The sequence below is a fragment of the Genypterus blacodes genome, unplaced genomic scaffold, assembly GCF_046128005.1.
Source record: "Genypterus blacodes isolate CSIRO-AG114 ecotype Tasmania unplaced genomic scaffold, CSIRO-AGI_Gbla_v1 ptg000154l_1, whole genome shotgun sequence".
Taxonomy (NCBI): domain Eukaryota; kingdom Metazoa; phylum Chordata; class Actinopteri; order Ophidiiformes; family Ophidiidae; genus Genypterus; species Genypterus blacodes.
In genome coordinates this window covers 2813207-2840000 of record NW_027466956.1, presented here as the reverse complement: position 1 = coordinate 2840000, position 26794 = coordinate 2813207, and the positions used below count along the sequence as shown (strand labels likewise).

The following is a 26794-nucleotide window of genomic DNA, read 5'->3' as shown; positions in this document are numbered from 1 at the left end:
CAAATGCAGCTAGAGTGCCCCCCCCCCTCCTCCCTCCCTAAATATCTATGTACAGATTTACAGAAGGCAGTCAGGCTGCATGCACGATGCTGGGAGTCGCTCACTGGCTGATACATTTGTCTTCACCTATACAGTCTTGTCAGATAAAGCTTCAAAAAGTCTCCCTCTCTAGTCATTTTATTGATAATTGAAGGTTTTATTTTCTTCAAACAACTGAAAAAGAATCTGCCATTGTCATATTCCAACCTGTTTCCAAAACAAGAATTTAGACAGGTGAGCATTAGGGTCTTGAAGCATGACACAGCAGAATAATGAAGCACAGTGAATACTAATTCAGGAATATTCGGAAATACTCTTTCACTTTAAGTCATGATAATAATAAAATGTACAGATGTGATGGAGTTTTCTTCCCCCTATATGCTGTTACAAAGTTGGGGCAGAATAGCACCATCGTGCATGGAGCTTGTTGCCTTTAACATGCCCTCTTCATCAGGTCACATCATCTTACTGTGATATCATTGCAAACAGGTGACAAAGACTGATACTACTGACTAACTTCCATTATGAGAAGCGACCTAAAGAGCCACAATCCATGGCGTGAGAGTTACAATCATGCTCAGTTCAGTCCATATTTTTATAGAATGTGAAGTCACTATGAGCCCAATGTGGCCTATTGTGAGTCAACATTACTCCTTATATAAGATAAAGATGAACTGAACTCCACAGTATGGAATGTGGAGAGAAAATAGAGAAAGAGAGGCGAGGAGTGAAAAATCATTTCTATTCAACTTAAACTCTTTTCCCTTCGTTTGTCTTTGTTCGGGCCTTTTGCCTTGATGTCATCGGATGTTTGTTTTTGTGTAACAGGGTCAGAACGCTATGATGGACTTGATTGGCTGTTTTAACTCAAGATCAGGCTCTGATTGTCCGGTCTAAATTGATTAGGAATACATCTTTTGACCAATAACAACCAAGAACAGAGGCATGGAAAAAAAAAAAAAGGTACTCTAACATACTCATTTCTCACTCTTTAATACAACCTTTATCCGTGATTTTACACTGGGACTTAAAACTCATAGTACAGGAAGATTAGATACTGTATGCAAAATAAGCACTTGCATTGCTGTTCTGACATGTTTGCCTCAGTTAAATTAGTCCATATGCATAATAAGAAATGCTTTTGGGGCTAAATGTTTGGGTTTGTCCGTATGCCTTTTAGGGTTAAAAAAGCGAGATAAAAGCTGGAAAATGTCCGACAATACATTGGTCAGAATCACTTGATAAGATGGAACAAAACTTGGGAAATAGAGTTTAGGTTGAAAATGCTGTAAAAGAAGGAATCTGTTACAAAGCTGAGACTTTGTCACTGAAACAAATCATATCCCCACAACGTTACTCCATTGCCTCTCATGTACATTATTAACTCTCAATACAAGTACAGCAGAAGAGAGACAGAGGAAGAAAGAAGAGAGGCAGAAACCAGCAGCAGAAAGAAGCACACCTTGAATGTTGATATATATAAATACCACCCCAATCGCCTCACATCCACCCCCCCATCCCCCCTCCCCACAGAAGATACATACAGTCAGTAAGAGTGAGTACAGTGCTTAGAGACACCAGAGGAGAAAGGTGGGAAGCAGAAGTTTGAATTTAAATACACAGGCTGTCCCCGACAAATAAGATGTTCCTACCAAAGCACTGCTGATAGGATTGTGTTATACAAATGACATATCTCAAGTGTGACGCATAGTGGAGACCCCCACCCCCCAGCACCCAGGGGTGGCGGAGGACAGAGATAGAAGGGAGAGTCGGAACTGAAGAAAACCGCAAAGCTGAAGGGGTTGAGGCGAGGTGAGACCAGGCATCCGTCATGCAGAAGGTAAGTTTTTAGAACCAATACAAGGCATCTGGAGTTAAGCCTGCCGGTCAGACAGGAGAGAGAGAGAGAGAGAGAGAGAGAGAGAGAGAGAGAGAGAGAGAGAGAGAAGGAGGAGAATACAAAGTGAAACAGAAAGCAAGATGAAGTCAGCCAAGGTGAAAGGAAGGAAGGAGGGGCGAGGAAGAAGAGGAACAGAGGAATGATTTTGTAGGCAAATGCAAAGGGAGGAGACAGGACAAAGGGGAGATGTCTCAGATGGGACACAGAATTTCTCAAACAACTTTTATGTTACAGAAAGACTGAAAAACTAAAGCTTTGGTATAAATGAAGCATCAGAAGCAGAGCGTAGAGTGCTTCCTGCTCCAGGTGTGACAGGAGAATTATCATCAGGATCAACACGGGCAATGACTTAGTACAAAGTCTTCAAAGCATCTTGTGACCTGAGCCTCAGCTTGGAAAAGGTCCCGGTGCTGTGGAAGACATCCTGCCTGGTTCCAGTCCCGAAGAAGTCACGTCCCAGCACCCTCAACGACCACCGACCGGTGGCGCTGACGTCCCACCTGATGAAGTCACCGTAGAGACTGGTACTGTCATTTCTTCGGCCCCTGGTCAAACCATCACTGGACCCTCTCCAGTTTGCCTCTCAGCCGAAACTGGGAGTAGAGGACGCCGTCATCTTCCTGCTTCACCGTGCCTACGCCCATCTGGACAGACACGGCAGCACTGTGAGAGTCATGTTCTTTGACTTTTCCAGTGCATTCAACACCGTTCGGCCTGCCCAGCCCGGGAGTAAGCTGTCGGCAATGCAGGTAGACTCTCCCCTGGTTTCCTGGATAGTGGACTATCTAACTGGTCGGCAGCAGTTTGTCAGACTGCAGGGATGTGTGTCTGACACTGTGGTGTGCAACACTGGGGCCCCTCAGGGTACGGTCCTATCACCATTCCTGTTCACCCTGTACACATCCGACTGCCAATTCTGTTGGAGCCCTGCCACCTGCAGATGTTCTCAGATGACTCTGCAATAGTAGGCTGCATCATCGAGGGAAAGGATGAGGAGTACAGGGGTGTCGTGGACTCCTTCGTCGAGTGGTGTGAGCTGAATCACCTGCAGATCAACACTGACAAAACCAAGGAGCTGGTGGTGGACCTCCGCAAGAAGAAGTCACCCCCCACACCTGTGACCATCAATGGGGTGACTGTGGACTCTGTGCAGGTATACAAATACCCGGGAGTCCAAACTGGACTGGTCTAAGAACGCTGAGGCTGAGTCGGGACAGAGTCGACTCTACTTCCTGAGGAGGCTTCGATCCTTCAATGTCTGCTGAGCATGTTCTACCAGTCTGTGGTTGCCAGTCTCTTTAATAAAGCTACCTCGGGTCGAGGTGGGATGGTGGGGACATAGGGATCTGGGCCCCCCAACCTGCTTCAGTGTCACCTTATAGTATATTGCACTAAACGTTGCTGTATGTCATATATACACACGTGTATGCTGTAGTTGTATAGATTGTCATTACTCATACCTCAGTCAGATGCACATTGCACTTCCTTATGTACTTGTGCTGTCATGTACTGTTCCCCCCATTGTATGTACTTTGTACCCCCTTATTGTTTGTACTTGCATTCTTGCACTTTTCATTATTGCACTAGTTGGGTGATTTCTGATTTCTGATTTCTGGGTCTTGTTTTTCATGCTGTACTGTAACTGTTGCACAGTAATTTCCCTCGGGATAATAACATTTCATCTTATCTTATCTTATCTTATCTTGACTGGCAAAAGAATGACTTGATGCTACTTCTGCAAACTTAAGATTTATTTTCCTTGAAATATGTCGACAAGACTTTTCTGTTCTTTATTTTCATTTTGTCTTACTTAAACTCACCGAACCAAATTCATATTGCTATTATCAAATTTGAAGAGTTTCTGTTAGTACAATTTTGCAAGAGCAGCTAGGATGTAATTTGTATATTCTACCACTTGGGGGCCTTCATTTACAGTTTAAAAGGTTTGAGAGATTCTGTGTGTGTCCGGAACATCAGCCCAGTTATAGCGTGTAAAAGACGTAACTGGTGGCGATTGTTGTTAACCCGGGCCTCGACCGATGCGGTATTGAAATCAGATTAACCCCCCCGCCCTCCCCTTTAGACTGCATTTTTCTATGAGATGAATATGATGAATATGATGTGAATTTATTGGTGTGAGCTTGACACTGAAAATGTTTCCAGAAAAAAAACAGGCTAATGTTGCCGAATTGAAGTGTTGGATATCAACATTTTGTTAATGTTCACACAAAAGACTTTTATTCAGCTGGTTTTGGTGGAGAATCAGCCATGTGGATAAATGTTACTAATAATGAAAAACATGGGTAGCTCACGGACACTTTTATTTTGTCAAAGTAGCTCTCAGAGACAAACAGGTTGGGGACCCCTGATCTAGATCAAGTAAAAGTCGTAACAAGGTTTCCGTTATAATATTTTGGTAATAGCAAATATCGAGATATATTATACATTTGTAAAATTTCTTGAACAATAGTCACATTCTTAAATAATTATGTACTAGCTTTGTTGATAATCCAAATCATATAAACTTTACTCACATGGTAAAGTATAGTCTTATAATTTCATACATTATATTATCTGGTAAACGAGGCTGTGACATCTCTCCTGCCATTGTTGGAAATGCCTTAGTGTGTCCGAGCGATCAGTGTGTGAAACTAAAGCCTTGTTCCTGAGAAAGTGTCGATCGGCCTTCATGTGCCAAAAAAACCCTAAACAAATAATCAATCATCTTTACATCATACATTTCGACAACATTACCAACTTCAAGGCTTATTACATAGAGTTATAAAAGAGCAGCACAAGGAAAGGAAACAATACAACTTAATTTACAAAAAAAAAAAAATGTAAACATAGAACTTCATCCATCAAAAACTGAATCTTCAGTTTACACACAAAAGTTTGGACTCCAAGGCAGTAAGTGTGTAATGAATCTTCTGAACATTATAGTTTGAAACCTCAAATCACTCAAGTATGTCTAAGCTGTAAATTCCCTCAGTACATATCTAATGTTTTCTTTTTTTCGCACATTAGTTCTGATTGAAAGAAAAAGGTCTGTAGTTTAAATAAACATTAGAAGGTTTTTTCCATTTGTCTACCAATCAGCCATGAAAGATAAACAAAAAACTAATTTCAGACTTTCAGCCTCAAAAGTTTTTCTAGGTTGTCGTTTCAGGAGATTTGGGGAATTGCAATGAAAAGTAAAGTAAAAATACTTCCACATGTTCTATTCATACTTTACATATGATTTAAATAAGGAACAATTTGTTGATTTAAGGAGGAAATCTGTTTTGGGGTTTTTTGTTTGTTTACTTTTTTCTTTTTTTCTTTTTCTTATTTGCTCCTGAATTTATTGATGTACTTATTTTCAGTACGTATCAAAGACAAATGTGGAATTTCCATTGAAAATCTGGTGAGGAAACTGAGCAGAGCTCATGTTCACTTCTGGGTTGTTTTTCAAAAAGGTTTATGGAGGCCGTTTGAATTATTGAATTATTTCTCTGAGACAGAACTATTCTCATTGGTTCAGTTAAACCTGCATTGGTAGAGTCAAAGGAAACAAGCGTGCAAGTTACCAACCTGGCAATGTACCTTACTAAAATACATTTCCACTGTTTAAAATTGTGGCTAAATGTACCCAAAAGCAGGAATTAGCTTAGAAAAGTCAGAAAAGATTCATGAAAGGTGTGCGTTCTAAAATCCTAATCTCTCTTGAGGCCCCTTCTCTTTTTGTTTATGTTATGTCACAGCTTTCAGATACTTATGTTGCCCATCAAGTAGCCAGCTTGGGTTAAAGGATATACAGCTGCAGTGTGTTCATGTTAAGAGACAGCTCAACTTTGCTCTGCTGTGAGGAGGGACTTTAAGCTGTGATGGCCGCACCGGCCGCTACAATGACCGGCCCCAGGTTGCTTGAACCTGGTGAGCCCCTGTAGCCTGTACGTAGATCTATGACATAGTAGATCTATGACATAGTAGATCTATGACATAGTAGATCTATGACAAAGTAGATACACGGGTTATGTGGAGCAGTCAGGTTCACACATACAGAACAGTGCACAAATCTATTCCAGCCACTGTAACGATCCAGCAGATTTCATTGCTTAAAGTCACTGTTATCACTGCTCAGTGCACTAGTGGCTAAAGTGGGTGATACAAGACAGTGCAGAAACTCCATTACAGCAAAGCTGTAATGATTTAGTCCAAAGCTTGAGCAATGATTTCACATTTCCTTGCTGCTTTTTCATTGGGCTTTGAGTTGCCATTACAGTGTTGATAAAGGGTTCCTGCATTATTAACAATGTTTACCTTTAAATCCAACTTTAGCACGGACAAATTTAATTTGGCCCCACTCACTTCAACCATTGAGATTATTTCTTCTTAAAGGGAAATTGTTTTGGAACTACAATGCATCTGCATTTATAGTAAAAGCGCAAAACACGAAACCGATCAGACTAAATCGTGACGACCAACTCTCATATGGGCACTCAAACACAACAGCACGCACACACACGCACGCACATTACATGTAATAATACAAATATACACACAAATCATATTCCAAGATCACATGACCAGCAACAACAATGGATTCAAAACAGGCGAGAAGACAGCAAATACACCAGCATATATCACACTCTAATAGAACCAGCACATAAAGATTCCATCAAAAGTGCAACCAAACATTACAACCTGTACAGTGACCGCTGAGTGGAGGGACACAGAGGAGCTGGTGGAGATGATAAGGCAACATGTGGCAGATATTAAACTTTCACAAACATCTTGTGGAGAGACTGAAGGAGCATCTTGGGCTGGAAGACATGACTCCAGGCAGGAAGTTGTTACTTATGACCTCTGCAGCCAAGCGGACACCTTCAAAGTGCCAGATCGGTGTGACTGGCACTCAGGTCCCGACTATTCTTCAGACGATTATTTCGTTCCTAGAATGGAAAGGAAATGTAGGTTTGTTGGTGAACAATAACAGCTTAACCTTCACTTATATTGTCTATTAAGTGAGAAGTTTGTGTACATTATTATACACCGCTTGCACTTATGTCCTAAAATCAATGTCTTTGACATTGTAGGAGTTAACCATTTTTAAATGTTCTTATAGTAGAACGTTCCGAACAACACACTCCTGTTATTCATTTCAGTTGATTAGTTTAAACATTAAAGTATGTGATATTAGTGTGTGAGGTTCGTTCATGATGTCACTAGTGGTTTTACAAACTCGTCAACTCATACATGTGACATGGCTGCCTGACAGAAAGAGAGAGAGAGAGAGAGAGAGAGAGAGAGAGAGAGAGAGAGAGAGAGAGAGAGAGAGAGAGAGAGAGAGAGAGAGAGAGAGAGAGAGGGAGCAACACAATTGCCAGGAGATCTATTGGCAACACTGATTTGTGTTGGCCATGAGCCTCCCACCAGCTCTCAAGTGTGCACATAAAATGTATTTGATATCTGATTGTAACACAGTGGTCATTTTATGGATTCAACCCAGATAAACCCACAGAGTGTATTTGATCCGGGTTAAACTCAGAAACTCTTGGGTTCCTTACTTGATAATGGTCGCTGGCAGCCTTGTCCACCACGTTAAGAACCCCCAGTGAGCTGGCTCGCTTCATGCTGCACCCAGAATAGTCACATGCAAGATGATGTCAGTGAGGAGCAGGGATGAGGGGTCAGAGGTCAGAGGTGAGGGGTGGAGAGTGTGTTTAGCTCAATGGAGATTAAATTTGTGCTGGTTAATGCCATTGTGAGATTAACACAACGGTTAGTTTCACTGCTGATAGATACTAAAAAGTGAATTATACCTGTTCACTTCAAAACCCCACCATGTAGTCTGATGTGCCACTGGACTGATTATACACTTTTTCATTGGTTAATCAAACAAATGTTTTATTACTTAGCCCATTTAAAACATTCATAAAGTTGTTCTTTAAAATTGTGTGATTCTCTGGAAGTATTGATAAAAGTTAAAATCATAAAATGCATCAAATAAAAAATAATATACAGTGCAAATAAAAAATATATTCATTCAGTGATGCTTTGAGTGATTCTTTGAGATGAAATGTTAGGCCCTTTTATTGAAATGTATCAATTATTGACCAATATTTAAATAGTCCATAATTGTCCTGTGGCACATTGCAGCAACACATTTACAAGAACACACATTTTCTGTGTCTGAACAACTTTTCATGTTATGTCTGTATGATGTTTTTATTGACCTGCATGAACTCTTCAGTAGTATTCATATATTGTTATCCGTCAGTTGTAAGTGGTGTAAACATGCACTCAGCATTCATGTGTGGAAAACAAAGCTACTGCAGAACATGTCCACTTTCACTGGATATTCCAGTGCACCCAGCTTTGTGTTTTGAGAAAACAAAAGCTGGGTTTTAAGGAGGAGTAACTGATGTTTTTCAGTTTTATGGACAAAAATAGATTTGATCGACCAATAAATGATCGTTATTTTAGAGGAATTCAGCTGATTCAACTGCGCTCATTTGCTGATGGAGAAGATCCAAAATCTAGGTTCATTTTGGATAAAATGACAATTTCATCCAGTGTGAATGAAACTTTCCAGAATCCTCCTTTATGAAGTCTCTATAATTAATAAAAGAAGAGGGACATACTCACTTTAAGGTCTTAAATGGACATGTTTGCAGTGCTTTACATTTTAATTGACAAATAAACACTCATGATGCTAATGATGATGATTATGATGATGATGATGAAGAAGAAGACATCATCACTTCATCATGTAAAGGAGCCAGAGAGAAGTGCAGCACAGAGAAGGAAACCAAAAGGAGCGCGCACACACATGAGGCATGCAAGTACATTCAAATAAAAATTTATTCATAAATAAAAATCCAACACAGAAGAAAATTCCAAACCAAAGGGCCATGCAGACAAGCACTTCCAAGTCAAATGCACAAAGAAACAGACAAGGATACAATTCCATCACATGAATGAGCTGTATTTAAAAATGAATTGAAATAAATAGTCTAAGGGCACAAATGTAATAAATAGCTGTAACTATTATTGGTTAAAAAAGACAAAGTGAGTTCCAGAGGCTGACCAACATCGAGGCATTCCAGAAGCACATATTAGTAGGTTTGCTCTCCTCACAGATGTCATCAACCACAACATGAACTTGTGGTTTAAGTTATAGTTGCATCCCTCATGTTCAGAGTGTAATATAGAAGTGCGTGTGCTGACACAGGTCCTGAGCTGCCCTGAGAGCTTTGCTTTTGATTGGTCAACATGTAGACATGAACATGTAATACCTCTGAATTCATCGGTCTACACGCATGCGAGCGAGGCTGGAGAGCCAGTGTTTGGTCAGCGCCTGTGGATGTCACCAGATCAGACATGAAGGTCTCGGCCAATCAGAACAAGCTTGGAATGAATCTAAAAACACAGAAATGTGTTCTGTCCCAGGTTTTGCATGCTTGCATGCTTTCAAGGGAACATATTGGACAGATTTACAGGTTGAGTTGAGTTTTAATTCCACATTAATCTCACTTGTTGCGTGGCTATTTACAGAGGAAAATATTTCATACATCATATCAATTGATGTATTATCAATTTATTCATATTAAATGTTTTTTTTACTAGCTACCTTCCCTTTTCACAACTACCTAACGAGAGAGAAACCTGGATTCGCCGTGTGCCAACTTTGCAGTCATTAGTATAAAATACTTCACAGCTCAATGCAGTGATCAGAATGAAGCGTTACAGAGAGCCGTGTAATATCACACTATAACATGAGGGGCAATCACATTTCCCGTTGGAAAAATGCAAAACTGTGTAGAGGCAGTCTGAGGACAGAAATATAAACTGATGTAGCAGGAGGAAGATCAGAGAAAAGTTCTGTGCATCATTTCATGTGCAAACAGCTTTTAGACTTTCACCACTTCACCACAAGCAAAGTAGAGCCAATCCCTTTGTTGTTTTTGGTTAGTATGCCAGCCGCAGACATGAGGGCAGGAGGGCGGCGCTGCTCCTCTAGCGCTCAGACTTATAAAGTCACCTAGTGGGTCTGTCTGGTGGATAGTTACCCGGGGTTTTTAGGCTCGCTGTCCCGTGATGAGCCGCCTTTCAGCTTGCGGACCAGTTTTTCACTGCTGCGGCGGATGGAGGCTCTGAGTTTGCTGAAGGAGCCACTCCTCTTCAAGGAGCCTGAGCCGTCCTGATGGAAGACGTCATAAGGTTACACTCACACACACACAAACACACACACACACACTATAGTCACAAGGGTCTGAATGCAAATACACACCCATACAGAAACATATAGAATACATGTGTTTTAGTGTTAGACCAACACTGACAAATCTAACTGAGGCAAGGAGGGACTTCAATTTACTTTGTAGTCTTACTCACAATTTATGACTGCGTTTCAATATCCAGTAAGGAATGGGCTCAAAGTTCAAAGTTCCACACTGCATTTCCTATTTAAAGCAGTAGTGTTTGTGTAGTGGGCAGAATCAGGACCTTTATAGGTATTGCTCCGTCTGCCTCAGCTCAAACTCCTCAGCTGCTCCCTCAACACAAGCCTCCCTGCATGCATGACATGGCTACATGACAGCAGCCAACAGCAGGAGGAGCCAGAGAGGACAGATGTCTTGCACTGATCTCTCATTGTATATCGATTCCTCAATTATATGCCCACTGCAACCTTAATAACACATTTACACAAATCACAAGTTAGTCAAACACTAAAACACAGACACACACTGGTCATATCAGATGCAGTAAAGCAGATGCAGGTCCATCTACACATCAGAGGATTTCTCTCAACATTGTACTTTCATAATGGGCAGACTAATCTACTGTAAGTTGTGTTTATATATATATATATGATTATAACACCTGAGCCTTGATCAAAGTGTTAATGTCGATTCAAATCTAAACAGATCTGACAGAACATTATGAACCAATAGCTTAAAGAGAAAATGACCAAAAGGTGTCATTAACGTCAACATTCAAAGCCAAGGTGGTCAACTTCTTTCTTGAACAGTGTAAACAACTGAATGAGACTTTTTTTCATATCAGATTTGGGTCACCTGTGTATTTGATATCATATCCAATATTCAAGCTGCATCTTTCTTTCATTTTCCAAGAAGAATCAAATCAAATCTATCCAATCTTTGGCTATATGACAATTATGAGAACACTTGGATCAATATTCAAAATGAATTAAGCACATAAATCAATCGCTTCATGTTCTTGTGGGGTTATTTTTGTATCTTTCAAATTCATGTGTTTAAAATTTCTAATACCGGTCTATGTAAGAGGTCAGCAAGTGGCGAAAACCCTGCATCTCTAAACAGGTCAGGGGTCAGATTGACAATTGTTCAATACTATCGTCACAATATCATCATCATCCTCATCATCACCCTCATCATTCAGTGTTGGCACCTTACAGCCCAGTAAACATAACCATAGAGGACAGCTACACCAGAAACAGAGGTTCACATAGATATAAGGAGATTGCACTTTAGTAAGATATACATGGAGAAGCTTCTATCTGTGTTAAGCTGGAGGAAACATACTGTATGTCAACACAGCAGGTTTCAGACAAATTGCATGAGAAATGACAAATTGCATATATATAATAATGTGAACCAAGACTGAGACCAACTTAAAAAACAGGGAGTTGACCTAGAATGTGAACATTGGTAGTAGCATCTGTATTTCTATACGGCCAACATTTGATATGATTACAATTTATGGCAACTATCTTAATTTCTGATATTGTCCAAATGCAATATTTGTTTAACTTTAATTCTCCCAAATATCAATAGATTAGTGAAGTTAATCTTGTGGCCTCTGACATCAATGCTCTCATAAAGCTTTTACTGTCTTTTCTGGCAAACATTCTATCTAGTTTGTGATAGAAGTTAGATAGAAGTTCTTTTAACACACACATTTTAATGGGGGAGGCTGTATGGAAACAGTGATGCCGGCACATCGGTTGGTTCATCTAACATCAGATCTGATGTCTAAACTGGTACAACAGCAACCAACTTCAGTTCTAAAAGGCAAGACATTTTTTTTTTTCTACCAAAATATATGTAATCAACAACTGATTACATTTAAAGACAGAAGAAAAGCATTTAACGCTCCATCTTTCAATCTGTGTAAGGCTGCAGTGTCATTTCTGTCAGGCTCAGTTCTTCTAACTATGTACGTCAGAGACCAGGTTGGTAATCCACAGTGTTTATACCTTTTCAGAATGCCTATAGTGGTGCTAACTAAAAGCACATTCTCACTTCGGGACAGGGTATGCGTTGGAACTCGGTGTCTTTTGTGTGTTTTCCTAATCACCACATGATTATATAAACCGGAATCTGGAATATCAGTGGCAGTTTAGTCATTATACTGTACTTCCCCTCGTCTTCTCAGAGGGCAGGCACAGAGATGGAAAAGAGATGAAGAGAGCTGGAGACAGAATTGAATACACCACACACTGTAGCCTTGAGCAGTCTGTACATGCATGTCCTCACTTGGTGTACTTTGTCTCATAAAACTGATTAAGCATAATAACAGAACGCTTTTAATTTCATCCATGTACTGAGATTCCTCCACCTTTACCTGAATTGCATCACAAACACTGATGTTTTGGGCTGTGTATACTCAGAATTATCGGCACTATGAACTATTCTTACAATTTCTAAAAAGGCATAATGGTTGCAAGCCCACTCAGTTATGAAGGCGCGCACGCACACACACACACACACACACACACACACACACACACACACACACACACACACACACACACACACACACACACACACACACACACACACACACACACACACACACACACACACACACACACACACACACACACACACACACACACACACACACACACACACACACACACACACACACACACACACACACACACATAGACCACACTAAGAGAAGACAGGCAGTCATTCAAGTGAGCAAAGAGTTAAGGTTTTATTAGAAGTTAAGAAAGACAAACAGTAAGATGCACAGGCAGGACAACAGACACAAGATTAGTAGCAGAAGGAAAGAACAGAGTAGACTATAGCAGTTTCTAGATTTCCATCAAATACAGCTAGAGTGCCCCCCCCTCCCCCCTCCCTAAATATCTATGTACAGATTTACAGAAGGCAGTCAGGCTGCATGCACGATGCTGGGAGTCGCTCACTGGCTGATACATTTGTCTTCACCTATACAGTCTTGTCAGATAAAGCTTCAAAAAGTCTCCCTCTCTAGTCATTTTATTGATAATTGAAGGTTTTATTTTCTTCAAACAACTGAAAAAGAATCTGCCATTGTCATATTCCAAAACAAGAATTTAGACAGGTGAGCATTAGGGTCTTGAAGCATGACACAGCAGAATAATGAAGCACAGTGAATTCTAATTCAGGAATATTCGGAAATACTCTTTCACTTTAAGTCATGATAATAATAAAATGTACAGATGTGATGGAGTTTTCTTGCCCCTATATGCTGTTACAAAGTTGGGGCAGAATAGCACCATCGTGCATGGAGCTTGTCGCCTTTAACATGCCCTCTTCATCAGGTCACATCATCTTACTGTGATATCATTGCAAACAGGTGACAAAGACTGTTACTACTGACTAACTTCCATTATGAGGAGCGACCTAAAGAGCCACAATCCATGGCGTGAGATTTACAATCATGCTCAGTTCAGTCCATATTTCTACAGAATGTGAAGTCACTATGAGCCAAACGTGGCCTATTGTGAGTCAACATTACTCCTTATATAAGTTAAAGATGAACTGAACTCCACAGTATGGAATGTGGAGAGAAAATAGAGAAAGAAAGGCGAGGAGGGAAAAATCATTTCTTTTCAACTTAAACTCTTTTCCCTTCATTTGTCTTCGTTCGGGCCTTTTGCCTGGATGTCATCGGATGTTTGTTTTTGTGTAACAGGGTCAGAACGCTATGATGGACTTGATTGGCTGTTTTAACTCAAGATCAGGCTCTGATTGTCCGGTCTAAATTGATTAGGAATACATCTGGCATGAAAAAAAGGTGCTCTAACATACTCATTTCTCACTCTTTAATACAACCTTTATCCTGATTTTACACTGGGACTTAAAACTCATAGTACAGGAAGATTAAATACTGTATGCAAAATAAGCACTTGCATTGCTGTTCTGACATGTTTGCCTCAGTTAAATTAGTCCATATGCATAATAAGAAATGCTTTTGGGGCTAAATGTTTGGGTTTGACCGTATGCCTTTTAGGGTTAAAAAAGCGAGATAAAAGCTGGAAAATGTCCGACAATACATTGGTCAGAATCACTTGATAAGATGGAACAAAACTTGGGAAATAGAGTTTAGGTTGAAAATGCTGTAAAAGAAGGAATCTGTTACAAAGCTGAGACTTTGTCACTGAAACAAATCATCTCCCCACAACGTTACTCCATTGCCTCTCATGTACATTATTAACTCTCAATACAAGTACAGCAGAAGAGAGACAGAGGAAGAAAGAAGAGAGGCAGAAACCAGCAGCAGAAAGAAGCACACCTTCAATGTTGATATATATAAATACCACCCCAATCGCCTCACATCCACCCCCCCATCCCCCCTCCCCACAGAAGATACATACAGTCAGTAAGAGTGAGTACAGTGCTTAGAGACACCAGAGGAGAAAGGTGGGAAGCAGAAGTTTGGATTTAAATACACAGGCTGTCCCCGACAAATAAGATGTTCCTACCAAAGCACTGCTGATAGGATTGTGTTATACAAATCTCATATCTCAAGTGTGACGCATAGTGGAGACCCCCACCCCCCAGCACCCAGGGGTGGCGGAGGACAGAGATAGAAGGGAGAGTCAGAGCTGAAGAAAACCGCAAAGCTGAAGGGGTTGAGGCGAGGTGAGACCAGGCATCCGTCATGCAGAAGGTAAGTTTTTAGAACCAATACAAGGCATCTGGAGTTAAGCCTGCCGGTCAGACAGGAGAGAGAGAGAGAGAGAGAAGGAGGAGAATACAAAGTGAAACAGAAAGCAAGATGAAGTCAGCCAAGGTGAAAGGAAGGAAGGAGGGGCGAGGAAGAAGAGGAACAGAGGAATGATTTTGTAGGCAAATGCAAAGGGAGGAGACAGGACAGAGGTGAGATGTCTCAGATGGGACACAGAATTTCTCAAACTACTTTCTTGTTACTGAAAGACTGAAAAACTAAAGCTTTGGTATAAATGAAGCATCAGAAGCAGAGCGTAGAGTGCTTCCTGCTCCAGGTGTGACAGGAGAATGATCGTCAGGGTCAACACGGGCAATGACTTAGTACAAAGTCTTGAAAGCATCTTGTGACTGGCAAAAGAATGACTTGGTGCTTCTTCTGCAAACTTAAGATTTATCTGCTTTGAAATGTGTCGAGAAGACTTTTCTGTTTTTAATTTCATGTTGTCTTTCTTAAACTCACCGAACCAAATTCATATTGCTATTATCAAATTTTAAGAGTTTCTGTAAGTACAATTTTGCAAGAGCAGCTGAGATGTAATTTGTTTATTCTACCACTTGGGGGCGTTCATGTACAGTTTAAAAGGTTTGAGAGATTCTGTGATTGTGTTCGGAACATCAGTCCAGTTAAGGCGTGTGAAAGACGTTAGATCTGGTTAGAGATGCAGGGGCATGAGAGCAGCCAGACAGACACTGGAACCATTAGATTTGTTATATCAGGATGATATCATGTATACTATAATCCATGCTGCTGGATATAAACATCTCACTAAGAGAATGCTTTGTTTCTAGTTCATTTCCCTGTGAGCTTTCTGTTACAGGTCAGTCTCTGAAACCATGAGGTCACATTTCCACTCCATGGAAACGGCAACATTTGTGTCCGATTCAGTGCATCCAACACTTCAGCATTTACTTTCACTTGCGTTTCCAAATCTAGTTTTAGTTAGTGAGCCTTTGTGGATTCATTAATTATTCAGAGGCTTTCTGTCTGCTCTGGCTGCTAACAAGCTGACAAAGCACGGATGGGAACTCAAGAAAACACACGAAACACACTTTTCAGTCTCAGGCAGAATTACGATGCCACACTGAAGTTTTCACACAATGAAGAAAGGGAAATGGGAGGCGTATACATACAGAACAGCAGACAGATCATGAATATGTAATTGTCCAGAGAACACTGAAGGAGTACAGTACAAAGCCCATGTTGAGTCAGATAAACACATTGAAGAGTCGTGGTGGGTATCAGGACTAGATCTAATGCTGAGATACTAACTGCCATCAGATAGGGATTTGATTTGAGTCCAAAGGGAAGTGATGAATACTAAATACAAAAACTAAATATCCAAAAAGACTGACTTGGCACTTTTATATTAGTGACTAATTACATGCTGCAGGAGAAATGCGTCTATAATATCACAGGAAAATGATGCAACTATGGCAGTTTAGTGGTGACTTTAGTGCCACATTTACACCGACCCAATTCAAATGCTTTACTCATGTGTGACACATACGGTATGAGTCATAGATGTGTAGAGAGTAAAAAGAGAAATCACACGGAATGCATCTGTCCACATGTGAATGATGTTGCAGCATACAACCCACATGACCGAAGCTGCAACAAGAGCTTTATCTCGACTTTAAAATAGATTTGAAGTCATTGTGAACCTTTACAAATGCTTTGGAAAGCAGCAGCATATGGGTTGTTTCAGGTCTAAACTGAGGAAACACACAACAGATATGAGCTACTTGAAACATGTCCTTTTGTTGAATGGCAAATTTAATTGAAAAGGCAAAATGGAGAATTGGGCATTAAAACGTGTTCAACCTTTCTATTAATAATAATTTACTTCCAGACAGACCTCTTTCTATGATAAGCGACACTGCCTCCCCCTCTCACTGATGAGCCGAGAGAAGATGTACATTAACAGCTGACTGACGGTAGAGTGTGTTAAAAGATCAATGTATCTCCAGGGGTTGCAGCCTGATACACAACAGGCGGGGAACTCGCAGGAGGAGGATGTTGATTGGCTGTTCAGGGCACAATAGCTACTGTTGCTATGGGACAGAGGCATATATGCACAGCTACCAGCCTACAGTGAGACTACATCTACATGTTGAGTCACGACAGCCAGAGGATGAAACCACGAGACAGACTCTGTATATATGTACAACGAAGAGGCTTTACTGAGAGTAAAGCAGCAGTATTAAGAGTGCCTGGCAGGCTTTATACTGATTAGAACATTGAACTGTCAGCAAAGTAAGTCTCTTTCTCGACAGTAGCCACTGATCAACAAGAATCATGTGATCAGCTCATTCAACTGATTATCACTTAATTCCTTCCATATCTCCTCATAGTGACTTGTTTAATAGCTGTACCAACCTAAATATAGGTTGGTAGGGCGTTATAGGTCATAGGTCACCTCGTACCAGTCATGTTGATTACGAGTAATTACCTCTACCATGTTTTCCTTTTTGCCTGTGTGCATTAGTTGGTTGGTTTGATTGTTACTGAAAATGTCCTGAACCATTTTTGATTAAACTTGTTACAAGGATGGGTGGGTACATTTTCTAATGAGCTGTTAACCCTGGGAGACATTTGTGATCTTTCTGGGCAGATTTTGCATGTTCTCCCCGTATTGAATGGGTTACCTCTGGGTAACTACAAGCAAAAAAACACTTGTTAAGTCAAAACTCAAGTCAATGCTCTTTGCAAATTGTAGAAGTGTAGAATCGATTGAAAAAAGATATGATCCATCTGCCCTTCTACTTTAGCCTTGGTATAAGCAAACTATTTAAAGCTGCACACCAGGAGATGTCACAGTAGTCCTCTGCTTACAGGGAAAAGTGAAAATAGAGTTGTCTGTTGCCTCTTCATATAAAAGAGGCAGCCATGCAAGTAAGTAACTACCAGAATAGGAAATGATCATGTATCCATGTGGCTTCTGTCGAGAAAGATTCAGGATATCTGCATAAAGGTTCTCAGTGCTATGTTGTGGGCTGTGTACTGTACTTACCCCATTCCATTCCACGCTCATACTCACTTCCTCGCCACCGTCTGGTCCGCTCTCATACTTCACCGCGTCAGAGGTCAAACTTTCACGGCTTCGCTGCTTCTCCCGGGCCTCCGGCTCACTCAAGACCTCCGCTACCCGCTGCTTATGTACAGTGTCCAGACCCTAACACACACACACACATACAAACACAGAAATATGCAGTACATGGCAATAAATAACAGTGCCAACAATCCATAAACAAATGGTATGGAATCTTTCATTAGCCGAGCAAGATTCATGGTTCTTGCTGGGTGAATTAACAACTCGTGATGAAAATTCCTACAGGCACAGCCATCAATCTAATAATGAGTCCTCTGTTCTAAATTTACACATATCGTCCTTTTTCATGTGACAAGAGTTTATTACAGCAGACATACTGGTATTTCCCTTCAGAAACATGTGAGCAAACTGAAGAAGCCTCTGGTATAATTAAAGCCAGAGCGAGGCAGCACACCTTCCTCTGAATGTGCCTGACAAATCAATTATTCAAGAAGGGAAAATCCAGACAGAGGCCGGGTGACAGCCTGTGTGAGTGTGAATGGCCTCTTTATGTCTCAACAAACGTGTCCTCTTATATTAACCTAACAGGAAATATAATGTATATTGAATCTTTATTGAGCAAATCAGATTTTTGCATTTTCCGCTTTCTCATTGTAGCGCAATACATTTTTCAAGAGTCCATAAACGGTGAAAAAATGACAACTTTTGAAAAACATTGTGTAATTTGACTCTACAGAAGGCTAACAACCTCATCAGCATCATATTACATAAGAGACTTGCTTTTATAGACTCATTACCAAACAACGTTTGAGTTTAATTTGTTAAATTTTATACAATAATTTGTATATAGTGCCATCTTTTTGTCACCTGCCTTTTGACATTAAACTCTGTGTCTTCACTTTAGGTTGCCCTCATCAGTTTTCCACCCTTGTAAGTGAGTTTCAGTAACATTAGGTCATGTAGTAACATTAGTGGACTGTGAATGCATCTCGGCAGCTGTGATAAAAAAACTGTCAAGCACTGTTATGAGTCGCTTTATTCTGTGCTTCTACTGTGCTTTTCTTGGGTCTGTGGTGCCATATTTATTCATTTTCACATTTTTGAAAGAATGCTTAGCATCACAGAGGCACATTTCAGAAAAATGGAGACAATGACTAGAACAAAGAGATGGATAAAATGCTATAAACAATTACTTTTGATTTGGACAAATTCTTAAACTATCAAGCCTATTACAGCCAGAGTTAACAAGTGTGGAACTGAGGGACTAAGGCTAAATGTTTACTGTGGACATTTGGGATGGATAGATTGATAAAATCAAACTGGACTGTATTTGTGATGGAAAATCTATCAGCGACATTATATAGTCTACATTATACTGCTTATGCAAGAACTTAAGATAAACACCGGAGGCTCCCTGTTAATGAGCCAACCTGCTCTCAACTTATGTAATGAGACTGGTAATGATGAGTTCAGAATCGTTAAGAATAGGGGATAAATTAACACTTGGATGCATTGTGTGAGACATAATAGTCATCTTATGGTATATGTACGCACATGTACATCATTAAAATAATCCCCACCAATCTCCACAATTAACCACACCTGCTTTCTGGAACGCATGGCGGCTTCCTCCAGAGTCTCAGCTGCTTCAAACTTGCCCTGTCGCCTGTAGAGGGCGCCGAGGTTCTTCAGGGTGGTGGTTACAGTCGGGCTGCAGAAGCAAGGAGAATCATCTCAATGCAGGGAATCATTTTGGAGAACATACAGATAGTATTTTCACCTTTTAAAAGCAAACTTCTGCACTGAAGATATATATGAAATACTATCACATAGTTTTGGTTTTTGTAGTCACTGTTAATATTAAATATAGATTTCCCCTTGGGGATCAAATAAAGGGATTCTTCTTCTTCTTCTTCTTCTTCTTCTCCTCATTTCCACATTTAATATACTTTTGATACAATTAAAAAATAAATCCAAGAGGCAGTACTGAAACAATTCAATAATTGTGTAATAAAGATAAACTCACAAGATAAAGATAAGATACAAGAAAAGAATAATTTACTGATGATGTCCAGAGTTCAGATACAGGATATCCTTTTCGGAAACTAGGATGGAAAACTGTCTACTCACTAAGACCGGATTGAGTATTTAACTTCTTAACCTTCTTGTGTCAAAGAAACAGAGCTGCAGAAATAAGCAGATTTTTGTACCACAGAGAGCATTAAAGGAACTGACCTGTCTACTTTACAGGCTTTGTACCAGCCCCCATATTCTCCAAATGGTGAGCCGTCCTTCTGCTTCCCCTACGAGGCAAAGGCAAGACATGTGTTCATGAAGTTACAAGAAAACAGCTTTAAGTTTTAATGTTCACATTGAGAATGGACAAGAAGCATGGATTCATTAAACTTAAATGACATTACATAAAGTGACATACTGCAGCCTTTTTAACACCATGAAAGATGAGATGAAAGGATATTTAATGTTGTGATTATCATCAGGTCAGGATAACCTCATAAGCCCTTTCAGAAATCACATCATCATAAACTCAAGGTGGTTCAATGCTGATGGGAGTGTTGTATCTTGTGAATGATTATGTGTCTGTAAGCACATTAGGCATCACTTTGGTTTGTGGCACTTTTACAGACTGACTAGGCCTAATATCCAAATGTTAAGTGGGCAATGAACATGTCATGTAGTTTGCCAAAGGTGACACAAGTAAGTCTCTAGTTGGTAGTTGGTACTCAAGTCAAAAGTCAAGATTAATCGGAAAGAAAACATTTCCATGTTAAGATAAGCAAGAAACGCCAATTCTGCTATGGCATTATAAACTAAACTTGTTTTGTGTGTGGTACAACTTGGACAATAAGCAAATCATTATACACCCAGCATATTCAGCATCTTCACATTTATTAAACCATGATTGATATATACAGCAGATAAGCAGGCATTCTTTGTACCTCATCTGTCTGCACTGTGACGACGATTTGAGAGAATTGCTGCTAGCAAAGTCAATAATTGAACAATCTCACGTCTCACAACAAGGGTCACTGGCTAGTGTGCTGAAATTATGTGTGAGTGTTTAGGAGGGCATAAAAATATCTTAATTGTTTCCTCTTCTAGCTTGCTAAACTTCTAATAATTTATTAAATCATTTCCATACATTTTTCTAAAGTTTTTTATGACATTAGTTTATTACTGTAGAAGTGGAATATTTGTTTCAATATTTGGCTTGGAAAAAATATGAAGACTTTCCAAGTCAAAAGGTTCAAGTCCTTATTCAAGTGAGGCTAAATTCAGCAAATTTGTCTGATGTATGATACAAGTAGTGATATGATACAAAGTGACTTGAGTACACATTACTGTGATTTACCTCACTACATCCTCAGTCAATGACTAAAGGCCATCTATGTACAGTACACTGTATACCCTCTGTATAGTTCTTTTGCCCTTCTTTTATAACCCATATTATCATTATTTCAATCCGTTTGTGAATCTTAAATTGCAGGCACTCACCTTGCTTTGTTCCTCTCTCTCCTCAGCATGCATCCAGATTGGTTTGTTCTCATCTGCACAGGAAAAAGACAGAGAGCCCGGTTTAAACATTTCTGATTGCAGCTGTATTCTCCACTAAGATGGGCCATATTCACAGTTGACATACAGTAAGAAATTAGAGTCAATATCAAAACTGCACAACCCAGATAACTGTTCCATATGTGTTGGAAGACATTTATTACTTTAGCACAACAAACACATACAACAACACTGCCACTGCCATAATGACAGTATCTTATAATATGTTTAATTTCCAATGTAATTTTCAAGCCTGTGAAACAGAATGATGTTCCACGTTGACACGTTCACAGCAGTGTTTTCATTTAGAAAGATGAGAGTGGACATATTGCTTCATTCTGCTCATTCATAGACATGTTACTGGCCACCACTGTGTACACATTTCCATGATGATAAACTGAGACTTACATGCAAAAGAGCAATAATCTTTACATTAGTGATGGTGATTTATTGTTTCTAGATCATTAGTGATGATATTTCCATCCCTGATCTCAACCAGTCCTTCAGGTAACAGACTTGTATGTTCTTTGTTAGGGGAACATAAAGCAAATGTCTACAGTGGAAAGATCAAATGCTCTATCAGAACATTTCCAGAAAAGGACCAATGTAAGACATCTATACATTCATCTGTCTGTCCAACCAACCGCCTGTGCAGCTAAACTCTTAAGATGCACTTCCTAGCAGATCTTTTGACTTGAGTAATCCCACTTACATCGCCTGCTTGAGCCGCCAATTCTGAATACAGCTTGATATGACCTACTGGCAGCAATGCAAACACTCTTAAGTGTGTCTACGTGCTTGTGTAATCATTGAGTCACATATTTACACCGTACCGTCCACAGAGCCAAACTCCCTCTCATGAGCACGAGTGAGGATTTCTTTATACAGAGTCTCAGCCTGCTTGTACTTTCCCTGTTTCAGGTAACAGGATGCCTAAAGGAGTCGAGAAAACAGAACATTAATATTCATGATGCACACTCTAAACCCCGAGGCTGCTTCTGCCACAGCCACCCCGTGTCTACATGCAGAGCCACTCTCACCAGGTTGTTCTTGGTTTTGGCCACATTGGGGTCGTCAGGGCCCAGTTTGGTCTGGTAGATGTCTAACGCTCTCATGTAGTAGTACTCCACCTCCTCGTACTTGCCCTGGTTCTGACACAGCAAGGCCAGGTTGTTCAGCTGCTTGGCAACATCCGGGTGGTCCTTCCCCAGCACCTGGGAGGAGAACAAGCAGGGTGAGGGGTAAGAAACAACAACTCTATAGATTACCCACAAGGAGTTACAGACCCCAGCTGATGTCTGACATGTGCCATTTGGTGCACAGTTCTGTTTCAGGGTGGTCAGGTGCTGGTACATTATGCTGTCGGCAATAACAAAGATATCAATTTTCCTCTATTAATAAAGCTACATTTTGCTTAAATGGTGCCTGTCACTGTTCATATTTTACATTTGTGTCAATTATGCGTTCATAGCCGTGATTTTGTTCCTTCCTTTCTATGATCCGTTATTAAGAATGTCAGTTTAAGTAGTTTTACCGTTTCTATTCTGAATTAAACCCATATTTTCTGTATTTTAACTTTAAAATTACAGTTCATCTGCAGCCTTTGTGTGGACTAACAGAAACACTTTGGGCCTTTTCTTCATCACCTTAAACGAAAACGGCTGCTGGCTCTCTTTGCCCTGGAGAAGGCTGTGTAGCACTGCTGTGAGCAAACACCCTGACCCTCGGGTGCCGTCCACTGTGCTATGGGTCACCTGCTATGACCCAGCCTCTGTATCTGCTATACTCTCGTCAACTTTGGCATCATTCACGATGTCATTATTGGAGGTACTAGGGTGGTTCCAATCATGTCTCCCACTACTATAATTAGGTAATGCAAATGAAAAACTAAACTGCTAATTTTATGCAAATTAAATGAAAACACCATATGCAAATGCAGCACCTTTGTGTGAAGTGTGGAGATAATTGAAGGAATGGTGCTGAAAATGTCTAAGTATAGTCTGGGTATCAGTTTACACCTAATGTGTCTCTAAAGTGCCAATTCAGAGCTGCAAATCACCTATGTATATTGTGTTTGTGAGGCCACAGAGGAAACTCTCTAACCTCCAACCAGTTTTGTGAACTAGACATCTCGTACAAAGGCCCGAGGCAGAATGAAGGACTATTGCCCTGCTTGATTAAATAAAGGTCGAATACAGCTGACAAACACCAAAGCAGCTCTCGAAAACACAAAACACATCAGGGAAGAGAGAGCAAGAGAGCGAGAGAGCGAGAGATAGGAATAGACAAATAAAGGGGGAGATAAGAGACATGAATCAAAAAAGAAACATAACATAAAGTGATAGGTTGTGGGGATGAAGGAGAGAAAGAATGAGACATAGTAGAGCAGTCAGAGTTGGATTGGGCCACAGTATTAAAGATGGAAGAAGAAAAGGGGAGATGTAAGATAAGAGTGAAGGGAAGGAAAAATAGTATAAGGTGGAGTCAAAAGGAGTGAGCTAAAAAACGACTTCATATGAACACTTGGTTGAGGGATATAGGTCAAAGACCAACATCATTGATGTTTGGCTTCAGATTACTGTACTTCAAAGCTATTGGAGGTTTTGGACCACAACCATCCGCAGCATATCCTTTGTTGACCTTTGTGTAATCCAGAGGACAGTAGAGATCACTCAGTCCCTCACACCCTCTTCTCTACAGCACAGCACATCTGACAGCCAGCCTGTCTTTTACAAGAATAAAAACCTTTGGGGTTTGTGTAAACCTATGACCTTAGGGTATCAGCTACAAAGTCATCCACAAAGAGAGATTTCAATAAATAGCTTCAATGGATGAGAGAAAAGCACAAATCTGTTTCCTAGCGTTGAGGTCAGAATCACTCCTGTTTCAAATAGAATACAGGATTAGACAGCTCGACATTTTAAGACACATGAGAATATTTCTTAGACAGCCAAAAACCGCCAACACAGTTCCAAGTTGAGTGAACACTGATGCACCTGGTGCCACTGCTCTCCCACTTCAACTGCTGATTGCTTGCTGCTTGTCCTACTTAAATAATTGTTGGAAACTTTGAAACTTCTACTCTGCTACTAATCTGTACGCTCTCTCCTAAACCGAGCACTCGCAGGTCCGTTTGCCTTGCTGCAGGTTAAGTCACTACTTCCTCTTCTATAGGTGTGCTGCCAGGGTCGGCTTGTTAAAGTAGCTACAAATTTAAGTTCCTGGGCTTCCCAAACAAATAACTACCACAATTTCATGACCTTATTTACAGTGTTTTCAAATAAGGAGAAAGCCTGAAAGCAGTAAATTAGAACACCTTTGCTTTTAATTTCAACATAACCTGTGATATTAAGTCATAAAATATTTTTGTTTATGGGCAGCATCCACACTTGAAGTAACATTGACAGGAACGGTAGAGGCATGTGAAGACTTGTATGGTAACCTTATCGTTTGGTGAAGGCAGATGGCCGCCCACCTAGAGCCCGGTTCTGCCTGAGGTTTCTTCCTGTTAAAGGGGAGTTTTTCCTTGCCACTGATGCCAAGTGCTTACTCATGAATGCTGGGCTTCTTTAGAAGTTCTGTTTGTAAAGCCCCTTCAGATAACGTTTGTTGTGATTTGGCATTACATAAATAAAGTCGAGTTATTGAAGTTTAATATTTTTCAGTCGAAGCTAGCTCAGTCTGAGCAGGCTGGACTAGCAAATGTATCTAGCAAAAATCAATAAGCGTGCAAGTATCATAATCATCATAACATGTCTTGTAGCCACCATCACTGACTGTTTTGTCTGCTGCTTTGAGAACTTGGGATTCACAAGCACCTTATTGACAATACGTTTCAATGTATGTGGTGGGAATACGTTTTTGATACATATATGCTTATTCAGGTTACTTGAACTGTGTCTCACCTTTTCTCTGATCTCAAGCGCTCTCTTGCACAGAGGTTCTGCTTCCTTGTACTTTCCCCTCTTCCCATACAGGACAGCCAGATTATTGAGGGTGGCAGCCACCTAGAAGGGACACACACACACACACACACACACACACACACACACACACACACACACACACACACACACACACACACACACACACACACACACACACACACACACACACACACACACACACACACACACACACACACACACACAGTTATTTACAAGAAGATCTCCAACCACACATATCTATGTGTGTTTGTGAGACAGAGGGAGACCTCAATACGCAACCGCAGCAGCACATTGCCATTGATCTGGTGAGTGGGTGGATGTGGAGGAGCGGAAACAGGAAGTGATTTTGGTGAGCTGTAATTTGATCTGAATCAGCTGTGTGATAAATCTTCACCATGTGCACCCAGAAGGAGCAGGAGTACAGGGCAGGCCAGAGGTCAGGTCTGATCTGTGATTCAAACCACATTCTGGTGGTCATGGGGACAGGGGGGGGGGGGGTAAAGGGAGGAAGGGGAGCTCATTGAGGGAGAGGGAAAGGAAGAGGAGAATGATATGAAAGGAGTGAGGCGAGGGTTGGTAGTTGGTTTTCATTACCAAACGTCAAAACTTCACCAAAACCTTTATTTCTAGTTTCGATTAGAAGATTTTAGACGCCAGTTTAACGCTTAAGAACATATTTATACCTTGAATATGTCAGATAGTAGAAGCCTGTAATCCAAGACAGTGTAGTACTGTTTGTAAAACTAAACAGTGCTACATGGTCTCACTCTTCATAGAAACCTGAATTATGAACCAAATTACTAATATGACACATTTAGCGACCAAAATTTACTCATTGCAAGTTAATTGCATGAAAAAATGATGCTGATAATAATCACGGTGGTATTTATTGATTTAAATTATGTCGGTCTGTATATTGGATTATGTGCATTGGATTATGTTTCAGATTGAAGTAATTAACCATTAAACCATTTCCTAAATATTTAAAGTAGATTATCAAGTAAGTAATAAATACTATGATACACCAGGATTGTATCTCTCAACTTGTCCAGCATCTCTAGGGTCCAGTGACTCCTACAGAAACAATTGCAATTTTTTGTCATATCATCCAGCCCCATATTTGTGAAATGAAAAACACACTTCGTGACTTTCCTGACCTGAGTAAAAGACAGCAAGATGAGGATATGTGAAGGAAAAAAAACACCAATAAAGGCACAGAGAATATAAAGAAAAAATAGAGAGAGGAGAGGAAGCAAATAGGATGAAGAGTAAAGTGGGATGAACTGAATGAGAATTTTAAAAGAGCTGAGCTCG

The 26794-nt window shown here is 40.3% G+C and overlaps 1 protein-coding gene across 5 annotated transcripts in view; it reads right to left on the bottom strand.

Annotated features, from left to right (window-relative positions):
* Positions 1–4243: 4243 nt before the first annotated feature.
* klc1a (kinesin light chain 1a) overlaps positions 4244–26794 on the bottom strand; it is a 36639-nt gene continuing 14088 nt past the window's right edge. For 3 of the 5 annotated variants that reach the window (XM_076166073.1, XM_076166075.1, XM_076166074.1), the window contains exons 7-16: positions 25439–25540; positions 22574–22747; positions 22367–22466; positions 21477–21529; positions 20199–20266; positions 19566–19674; positions 17925–18086; positions 9994–10124; positions 7489–7555; positions 4244–6873 (exon numbers count right to left, since the gene is read on the bottom strand). In XM_076166073.1, coding sequence (XP_076022188.1) covers positions 6808–6873; positions 7489–7555; positions 9994–10124; positions 17925–18086; positions 19566–19674; positions 20199–20266; positions 21477–21529; positions 22367–22466; positions 22574–22747; positions 25439–25540 — 1032 coding nt within the window. In that variant the 3' untranslated portion in view covers positions 4244–6807. The remainder of the gene's footprint in view (positions 6874–7488; positions 7556–9993; positions 10125–17924; positions 18087–19565; positions 19675–20198; positions 20267–21476; positions 21530–22366; positions 22467–22573; positions 22748–25438; positions 25541–26794) is intronic. The other 2 variants (XM_076166077.1, XM_076166078.1) reach the window with 2 other exon arrangements.